Source organism: Muscardinus avellanarius (assembly GCF_963383645.1).
Source record: "Muscardinus avellanarius genome assembly, chromosome: 9".
Lineage (NCBI taxonomy): Eukaryota > Metazoa > Chordata > Mammalia > Rodentia > Gliridae > Muscardinus > Muscardinus avellanarius.
The window spans coordinates 23241088-23252070 of NC_137795.1; the positions used below are offsets into that span (position 1 = coordinate 23241088).

A 10983-nucleotide genomic window follows, 5' to 3' on the forward strand; every position below is an offset into this window, starting at 1 on the left:
AAGATCACAGGTTTGTGGCCAGCCTCAGCTACTTAGTGAGGCCCTCCACAAGGTAGTGAGACCCAGTTTCAAAAATAAAGAGTAAACTAGGGCTGGGGGTATAGCTTGGAGGTAGAATGCCCCTGGGTTCAATCCCCAATACCGCAATAAATTAAAAACAAGAAGCCAGATGTAGTGGCACACACTATAATCCAAGGTATTCAAAAGGCTAGAGCAGAAGGATCACAGGCTTAATACTGGCCTCTCAGCAACCTAGGAAAACCCTGTGTCAAAACAAAAAATAAAAAAGGGCTGGGTGTACCTTGGAGGTAAAATGCCTCTGAGTTTCATCCCGAGTACCAAAAAATTAAATTTAAAATAAAAAGGTAAGAAGACAATTCAAGTTTTTAATGGGCAGAGATTTTATTTTAAAAGATATACAGCTGGGCATGGTACTAGGTATCTGTAATCCTTGGGAGGCTGAGGCAGGATAGCAAATGTGAGGACAGCCTGAGCAACTTAGCAAGCCCTATCTCAAAACAAAAATAAAAGAACATCAAAATGACAAATATGTACATTAAAATGTGTTCAATATCATAAGTCACCTGGAAATTAAAAATTAAAACCATTATAAGATACCACTACACGTCCATCAAAATAATATTCTTAAAATGACAATTCCAAGTAGACAATGTGGAGCCACTGACACTCATGTCTTTCTGGTAGTAGTGTAAAATGGTACAAGCAGTCGCGCGTGGTGGCATATGCTTGCAATCCCAGTACGTGGAGGCTGAGACAGGAGGATCACGCAGGTTCGAAGCCAGCCTCAGTTACTTTGTGAGGCTATCAGTAGCTTAGTGAGACCCTGTTTCAAAATAAAGAATAAAAATATAGGTCTGGAAGTATAGCCCTGAGGTAGAAAGTCCCTTGGTTCCATCCCCAGTACCACAAAAATAAAAAATAAATAAAAATAAAATGGTACAAACACTTTGAAAAAGTTTGAACTTAGAAAGTTAAACTTATATTTACTATATGACACAGCAATTCTTGGTATATAGTATATAGTATATATATAGTATATAGTATAGATATTTATAGATATATATAGTATATATATATATAGTATATAGTATAGATATTTACCCAAAAGAAATGAAAATATGTGTACATAAAACAATGTGTACAAGAATGTCCATAGAAGATTTATTCATAAAAGCTAAAAACTAAAAACAATTCAAATGAATGGACAAACCATGGTATATCCATACAATGAAAATAATTCTTAGAGATAACTTAGCAAGAACAATCTACTGGCACACACAGCCAGATGACTGAGTCTCAAAAGTATTATGTTGAGTTAAAGAAGCCAAACACATAAAAGGATATATATGATTCCATTTCTATGAAGTTCCAAAACTGTTAGAAAACAGATCAGAAATGCTGAGGGTAAGGGGCTGATTGTAAAGGAGTATGAGGACATATTCTGGAATTCTAGAAATTATCTAGACCTTGATTGGGTGGTGGCTACACATGTGCAGTGTGTGTGTGTGTGTGTGTGTGTGTGTGTGTGTGTGTGTCACTGGAGATTGAACCCAGGGCATTCTACCTCTAAGCTACATCCCCAGTTTTATTTTATTTTCATTTAGAAATAAAGTTTCTCTAGGTTGATGAGTCTCACTACTTGCTGAGGTTGTCCTCAAACCTGCCATCCTCCTGTTTCAGCCTCCCAAATACTGGGATTACAAGAATGTGCCACCACAAACAGCTATACAATTGTATATATTTCTCAAAACTCATCAAACTGCCAGGCTTGGTGACACATGCCTTTAATCGGAGCAATTGGGAGGCTGAAACAGGAGGATCACAGGATCTAGGTCAGTCTCAGCAACTTAGAGAATTTAAACATTTTTGAGTGCTTTAAACACTCAAAATGTATGCACATTAATGCTTGATTTTAAAAATGTGTTATTGACATTTATAAATACTATACCAAATAGGTACTGAATACTAAGCAAATGTGTTAATGAATATCTTATAACTTTTTCAAAGGTATTGCAAGTGAAATGCTTATTTTACAATTCTAGATGATTGTTACTAGGGAAGAAAGAGACTTTTGATCTGTTCCTGTACTCAGAGACCTTACAAATTCCCTTATTCTGTTGTTTTTAACTGAAGTCCTTTGAGCTTCCAAGGCCATACAATCACATAATCAGAAAAAAAGAAATAATCTCATCTTTTATTAAAGAATATTTGTATAGACTATTATTTATGTCTTATTGTATTCACTAGCCTCCAAAAGAATGTTAAATAGTAATAATGATCACCACAGTAGAAGACATGTTGGAAACATTGCAGATCACTCAGTCTTAAGGTTTCAAAAACTTTTTGATGTTAGAATTCAGAATTTCTCAATTGAGCTTATTGGCCTGTGACTTGTTTATTAAATGCCCAGTGCTATTTATTCTAATTTTCTTTTGAAGAAGGCAATTGTAAAAAAAAAAAAATGTGTTTAATTAAACCTAAAAATGTCTTTTACTGCTAAGCAGGAAGATAGGGGAAATCCATATAAGAAAGATTTAAGACCTATTGATTGTACACCAGTCTCTCCATGTCACATATATACTATAACTGCTTTTAATCTACAATCTGATGTAGAAATGACCTTGTTAAATAAGCCATGATTTATTAAAAATAGTGATTACCAGGTGATCTCTTTTTTATATAAGCATTAAACTTTAAATCTCATTGCACCATTTCTAATTTTTTATGTTAGTCTCTTTATGCTTTCTGATAGGTCAGGCCCCCCTCCCCACACGTGACACCTCCCCCCCTCAGAGACAAGAGGTGGAACCCTGGAAGATAAAAGCAGAGATATTGCGAGAATCCAGGTGCCACAAGATCCCAGGCATCATGAGGCTCCAGATGTCCCTCGAGATAGAATTGGCACCCACACTTAGCCCCACCTCTGAAACCCTCCCCTGCTTAAAACACGGGCACTTCTGCCAGGATATGTGTGACTCAGCCTGCGGATAAGGACTGTGTGCCACTTTCCAGATGCATGGCTCATCAGTCCCTTCCCCCATGGCCTGCTGATCCCCAGAGGGTGCAAGTTGGGTCTGAATAAAGCAGCGGTCTTTGATAACCCGGTTGGTGTTTTTACCTCCCTCCTGAGCTTCATTCACTTTCTACTTCTTGAGTCAAATTTTTTAAGAATTCATTCACATTTCCTAAATTTTTCAAGCTTCTTGCTCTTAGGTTTTAGTTAATAATTTATAACATTTTAATTATTTTCCATTAGTAATTACTCCCTTATTTCTATCTTCTATTACTTTCTTTTTCTTTTTTCAAAACCAGCCACAGTAGGATTATCAATTTTATTGTTTTCCAGAAACAACTTTTGAACTTATTGGTGCAAATTCTGGAATTTTCTATATTACTCATTTCACTTGTTTTCTTGATTGCTTCTACCATTTTTCTAATTAAGATATACATATAGAATGTTAGGAAGGACTTCCGGGAAGATGGCGACTGAGAAAAGCGGGGCTTAAGAGCCCCGCTAACAACCAATCTCCATTACCACAAAATCAGCGCCTTTCATAGCCAGAAAACACCATCACCAGTGAAACAAAAAATCACCAGGCTCCAGAGAGAAAGCGGACTGAGAACAGAGCCACAGAGGAGATAACAGGCCTCACGCCCGAGGACACGGCAGACGCAGCAGCAGCGCCATACTGCCGGCGGCACCGGCGAATTCACGGGACGGCTACAGCAAGCCGAGGTGAGCCACTGCGGAACAGCCAGGCGGGATTTCTCCGCGCAGAGAGCATCTAAAGCTCCCAGTGGCCCAGCTCAGCACACGCTGCAGGGATTCAGAGTGGAAATCAAAACCAAGAAGAAAAACACCAGCCCCACAGCCGAGGGCGTAGCAGCGGCGCCATATTGCCACCGGCGGCAGCAGCACCGAATTCAGCGAGGCCAGTACAGCTACATCTGTGTACTCAAGAACAGTGAGTCAAATTGCGGGCCACAGAGGAGAAATCCCAGTACTGTACTCCCTGGGACTTGACCCAGTGGGGGAGGGGCGGTGGCAGAGATATCACACCATAGGAGAACGTGCAACCTGGCACCCCCCACAGTCTAAAGCAGCCTCTATCGACTCTCTGGGTCAGAGACTGTGTGATACAACCCAGTAAAGGAGTAGTGGGGTCTGAGATACTACTGACTCGAGATCCAGAACACCTTAAGTGAAGTCATAGTGACCCAAGGGAAGAACCCAGAGAAGGCACAAACATCCGAAATCATGGGAAAGAAGAATAATACTGGAGCAATGAATGCCCATAACCCCACAACATCAGAACCCGATAAAACTGAAAATCAGAGATTTCTAGAAGATCAAATCAGGAAAATTACTGTAGAAATAATAGAGGTGCTTCAAAAAGAACTCAGAGCCAAAAAGAGATAAAGGATGCAATTAATGAAGTAAAGGCCTCAATTCAAAGCACAAACAACCGATTAGAACACATGAAGAACAGAATCTCGCTCTTAGAAGATGAGCAATCCAAAAATGAACGCATAGTTTCTAATCTAGAAAAAAATATCCGACAGCAGGAATCTGATATTGAAGAAATATGGGCCCATTTTAAGAGAGCTAACCTAAGAATAATTGGAATACAGGAGGGAAAAGAAAGTGAAACCAAAGGGATCAACAATCTCTTCAAGGAAGTAATAGCAGAAAATTTTCCAGACATAGAGCAAGAGGTTGATAAACAGGTCCAGGAAACTTATAGAACTCCCTTTAGACAGGATCGGAGAAGAGGATCCCCACGCCACATAATTGTCAAAATGACCAATGTGGAAGCCAAGCAGAGAATCTTAAAGGCAACAAAAGCAAAGGGCCAAGTGACATTCAGAGGCAAACCAATTAGAATCACTCCAGACTTCCCAAACCAAGTCATGAGAGCCAGAAGGGCTTGGAGTAACATATTCCAAACTCTGAAAGAAAACAACTTCCAGCCAAAAATTTCCTACCCAGCAAAACTTTCTATCAAATTAGATGGAGAAATAAGAAGCTTCCATGACAAACAGAAACTGAAGGAATTTATGTCTTCAAAACCAGCACTAGAGAAAATACTCAAAGAGATTAACTACAAAGAAGAAATAGGTAACACACTCCAGAACCAGAGAAACAAGATTTTCCATCCAACAGACAACTAAGATTGGTTATCTGTGGAGATTCATTATTTATGTTAGTCTTTTACCTATCTCTAAAGGGTATTGTTTGCCTTTATTGTTGTTAATTTCTAGGATTTCTAGTTGGAATATTAATATACCTTCAGATATAGCATTTGGAAATATTTTATCCCATTCTATTAGTAACTGTTAACTCTGTTTACATTGTCTTTGGATATACAATATTTTTTTTATTTTTTTAGGGAGCTTGTATACTCCTCTGTTGCCTGTGCCATTGAAATTATAACCAAGAAATCACTGCCAATTTCAATGTTGTGAGGTTTAATGACCCAGATTTTCTCCTAAAACTTTATAGTCTTAAGATTTATATTTAGGTCTTTTATCTATTTTGAGTTAATATTTGTATATGGGATTAGGTAAAGGTCCAATTTTATTCTTTTCCATGTAATTATTATTTTTTAACAATATTTAGTTAAAAGATTAATATTTCCACCACCAAATGTTCATGGAAACCTTGTCAAAAATAACTTGACAATATAGGGAAGAATTTAGCTCTAGGCTTTTATTTAACTCCAATGGTTTATATATCTGCCTTTAGAATAGTACTACACTGTTTCAATTATTGTAGCTTTATATGGTTTGAAATCAGAAAATATATATCTTCTAGCTTTGTTCTTTTTCAAGATCGTTTTGGGTACCTAGAGTCCATATTCCATATTAGGATAGATCTTTTTCTGAAAAATAAATATATAAATATATGATAGTTTCACCTAAAAAATAGAAAAAAAATATTCTCTGGTAAGAAAGAAAGCAAAAAAAATATTGAAATGCAAATGGAAGTGTTATGTGAGATTATCATTTTTAATTTTAGATAAATTGCCATAATACCAGATGTCAACTACTAAGCCAAGCATGGGAGGGATAGGGAGAGAATGGGGTGGGGATTGGGTGGGGGCTGACTGGGAAAAGTGTGCATGTATGTCTACAAAAGTATGTATCCTACTATGATGTATGAATACAGTGCACCAATAAAAAAAATAAAAAATAGAATGTTAGTAAGTTATCCATATGTATGTTACATATATGTATTAAATTTTTTTTTGAAGATTTAAAATTGTAATCTTGAGGCTGAGGGTGTAACTCAGTGGTAGAACTGTGCTTAGCCAGCTGGGCTTAGCACATTTGTAATCCCAGCATTCGGGAGGCTGAGACAGGAGGATCTGGGTTTAGGGACAGCTTCAGCTACTTAGTGAGGCCCTTTGCAACTCAGTGAGACCCTGTTTCAAAATGAAGAATGAAAAATGAGGTTGTGGGTGTAGCTTGAAGGTAGAACGTCCCTGGGTTCCATCCACAGTACAAGAAAGAAAGAAAGAAAGAAAGAAAGAAAGAAAGAAAGAAAGAAAGAAAGAAAGAAAGAAAGAAAGAAAGAAAGAAAGAAAGAGAAAGAAAGAGAGAGAAAGAAAGAGAGAGAGAGAGAAAGGAAAAAAGAATGTGCTTAGCACGCACAAATCCCTGGATTCAATCCCTCACACCAAAAGTAAAATAAAATTGTAACTTGCACCACCCACTCACTTCCCACACACTCCTTACTTCATTTCTTTTAAATATATTTCATACAACGTATCACTTATGATCTTCAATAACCTACATAGTTTTGCTTACTGTTTCAATTCTATGACTAATATGAAGTGTACTAGAAACTTTAATCTGATGTATCTCAAAAGTCTAGAATGGTGCCTGACACAAGGTCAGTGATCAAGAAAATAAGTTAGATACATAAATAATTATTATCGCATGACTCATTTGCTCACACACGGGCAGAACAGGGCTACTACTGGTGCCCATTAATTCGCCAACATCTAGTTCAACATCCAGTATATGTCAAAACATGCTGATGCTTGAGTGTATATAAGTCCCCACCCTCACCCAGCCAGCAGTCTACATTTAGGGAGTATGAGTAGGAATGGGAGACAAGGAACGATAGTGTGAATCAAAGAAAAACGTATTCGTTTTACAAACGTACTCTTCATATTTCTTTTTTTATCAGATGTGGCAGTTTATTTTTTAATGTTTTTAATTAATGCAATGTAGTTGCAAATCTTAATGGTGTACAGGATGGTGGAGGCATACATGCACACATCGCCCAATTATCCCTTACCCAATTTCCCATCCCATTTCTTCCCCCCCTTCTCATGTTTGTCTTAGTGATTGGCTCTGGTATGTTTGTGTATTCTACTAGTATTGGGGAGAGGTTTTTTTGGTTTTTGTTTTTGGTGGTACTGGAGGTGGAACCCAGAGGCTTTCTACCTCCGAGCTATACTCCCAGACCTATTTTATACTTTATTTGGAAACAGGGTCTCACTAAGTAGCTGAGGCTGGCTTCAAGCCTGTGCGATCCTCCTGTCTCAGCCTCCCAAGCATGGGGATTACAAGCGTGTGCCACCACACCCGGCTGGGAAGAGGTTTTAAAATGTATTAATGTACCAGTATTGGGAATGATTTCCAATTTTAAAAATATATCGTTTGTACTAGAAAAACCAGGACTGGTAGGAAGGAGGGACTTGTCATTTACATGTCTAAAGAGAAGGAAGAAAGCTGGAACCAGGGAAAAGGGCTCTTTACGTGTGTGTGTGTGTGTGTGTGTGTGTGTGTGTGTGTGTGTGTGTTACTGGGGTTCCTGGAAGCCCTTCTACCTCCAGGCTACACTCCCAGACCTATTTTTACATTTTTATTTGGAAACAGGGTCTCCTGAGCCAGCGCGCTCAGCTGGCTTCAAACCTGCGCCATCCTCCTGTCTCTGCCTCCCAAGTGCGGGGATTACAAGCTTGCGCCACCACGCCCAGCGGCTCTTTACATTTCTGAGAGACAAATGGCCTAAGGGAAATCTGAGGAAATCCTAGATCCTAGAGAAACAATATAACACGTCTTGGGGATAAAACAAAGGTGGAAAGATCTGTAGGACTGCTCCCCCCTCCCGCCCCAAATCCGGCTGGAGATAGCAGAAAAACTGGGCTAGAGTACCCCAGACTTGATCAGGATAAAAACACTTAGTAAACTGGAGTTCTTTGGTATTTTCATTCCAATTGCCCCCTTGTGCCCCTCCCTCTCTCGGGCACAGGGCTGTAACTATCCCCTGTATTTTTATCTTTTTAAGAAACTTCTTTAAATCTTCAGTAACTGTCCAAGCTATGCATATTTATTCTTAGCTTAGGACAAGAAACCACATTTTTTTTCTGTTTTTGGTCATTTTGGGTTTCATTGTGGTTTGAGGGAAAGTGTGTCCGGGACCCTTAGCAGGGGCCCCCAAGAACAATTTCCCCACAACCATATTCTCCCAATCCGTAACATGAATGTACACTAGGGAATTTTCTTATTGATGTCAAATCAACTTTTTTTTCCCCATTGTTCTTGGCTACACTCTCCTAACAGTTGAAAAATGTCGAGTTGTCAAATCCCTTAAATCTACGCAGGGGGATCCTAAAGGAGGGTCCGTGCACAGTCGCCGCCCCTGAGCGGCTCCCAAGCCGCCCCGCGAGGCTGCGGCGGAACGCAAAGTGCGGGGTCGCGGGCTGCGGGCGGGCGGAGATCAAGGTCGCACAGGCCCCGAGGGAGGAGCCCGCCTCGCCCCCAACTAATAGGCGCCACCGGACACTGGCAGCCCAGGTGCGGCCGGAGCGGTGAGGACCGCGGCCTGAGCGCAGCCGGGGGAGCCGCCCGGCAGGCGCCGCCGCCGGCCTCGCCCCGCCCTCGGCCGGAAGGACCTGCCGCACTTCCGGCGGCCGCCGGCGGGCGCCTCGGCGATGTCGTGGGTTGCAGCTGCGCCCTCGGCACGGAGCGCTGAAGACCCCGGCGAGGTGTTTGACGAGGAAGCGGACGAGACGCTCCTGGCGCAGCGGGAATGGCGGAGTCACATGCAGAGACGAGTCCAAGTAAAGCGGGTGGAGGGCGCGGGCTGCGAGGCTCGCCGGGCGGCCCCGCCGGGGTCTTGTGGGAAACTGCCAGACGCGGAGTTTACGGCCCTGCGGGCTGCCTTAGAAGCTGGGACTCACAAATTAAACTTTATCCAGACTTTGAAGAGTTTGCGATTTGATGAGGATCACAGGGAAAGGGGTGGAGAAACATACACCGGCTATACTAATTATGGCTGTCAGGACACGTATTCAGTTTACAGATGTTACTTGAATGGGTGGGGAGCACAAAATTACAAATAAATAAGACATATGAAAAAAGGAGTCGAAGAATGTTGTCAGGACAATATGGGAAAGCCAGTATGAAATACTGGTGGCTAGGTAAGGGACTATTAAAAGTCGGTTTCTTTCATTAAGTGTAGCGTGTTCATTCCAAACTTGTGTCACTATTCATTGAGTCTGAGCTTAATTTCCAGGTAGAGCACTCAGAACTTAGTTCTGCATCCACATGGTATCTGTGCCAACCATGAAGTCTCCCTTAAAGCTACAGTTGGGCATCTGCTCTAACTTAATATTTCAGTAAAATATTTTCTTAGTCCAACAACCATGTTACAGAAATGTTTTTATTTCTGGGAGGCTGAGGCTAGACCAGGATCAAGTATCTTCTGATTGCTGTGACATCCTTGGGAGGCAAAATTTCTGAAACCAGATTTTCCATTTTCCTTAAACAATTTCCTCTTTCCTTACTTCACCAGCCTCCTTACCCACCCACACCATTCCATTAAGTCACCAACGGCCAGACATGTAATTTTCTACATTACCTTTCTATGAAGACATTGCTAACACCAAGTTTTTAAAAGTTGCTTAAGAATCAGTGTGTTTAAAATTTGCTCAATAAATCTAGACTTGAAAAGTGGAATTAAGAAATACAAACCAAAGTAAGCTTTTAGGGGAAACATAGTCTGCTTCAGTCTATGCCATCTTATGTTCATAGCACAGTAAATGCCCATTCCATAAGTCTTTTAAATTAATACTGTGCCTTTCTAGAAAAGCCTACATATGGTTCCCTTGGTATTAGTTACAGCTGCAGTTCTTCATTACTTATTTTTAGGAAGGTTATAGAGATGGAGTAGATGCTGGCAAAGCAGTTGCTCTCCAACAGGGCTTCAATCAAGGTTATAAAGAAGGTGCAGAAGTCATCATAAACTATGGACAACTCAGAGGAACACTGAGGTAATTTTAAAAACTTAAGTGCTGAACCATTTTAACCTCAATACTCCTGGGAGATTTTTATGAAAGTAATATATAAAATAGTGTTTAAAGTGCTTTTCCTGGTGTTGAATATATTTCAGAACATAGAATAATACTGCCTTCAAAAAGTAAAAATCATTATCAGTTCTTCCACTTTAATATGTAAACCAGAAGTTGATTGTTTTTGCAAAGGAATTTTAAGAGTTATATACATTTTGCTACTCAAACTATCACCAATCTCTAATTAAAAGATCTTCAGGATTTGAATAAAGCTTTTAGCACTTGCACATGTGGAGAAGACAGCCCTCTAAACCAAAAGTACATTATGAAAATTATAGTTAGTAATAGAAAAATTACTTTTTTTTTTTTAGTTCTGAACATTTATTGCCTCTCAAGATGCCATAGCAGTAATGGAATGTAATAGAACCAAGCAGTCAAATGACCATGGAGCTAAGAGCATAATAGGTTTATCCTTAGGGGATGAAGTGGGAGTTGGAGAAAGGCTAAATGAGTGATGTGTGCATGTATGCCTCTACCATCTTGTACTCCATTGAGATGTATGACTACAATGCACCAATAAAAAAATTTTAATAGGTTTATCCCTTTTGATGCTTTATACCTTTCAAACTATCCTCTGAAGAGAAAAACATAAAGT

The 10983-nt window shown here is 40.0% G+C and overlaps 1 protein-coding gene across 1 annotated transcript in view; it reads left to right on the top strand.

The window, feature by feature from the left end:
• Nucleotides 1–8969: 8969 nt before the first annotated feature.
• YAE1 (YAE1 maturation factor of ABCE1) overlaps nt 8970–10983 on the top strand; it is a gene marked incomplete at both ends in the record, with an annotated part of 3544 nt that continues 1530 nt past the window's right edge. The window contains 2 exons of the mRNA XM_080701007.1: nt 8970–9098; nt 10189–10310. Coding sequence (XP_080557133.1) covers nt 8970–9098; nt 10189–10310 — 251 coding nt within the window. The remainder of the gene's footprint in view (nt 9099–10188; nt 10311–10983) is intronic.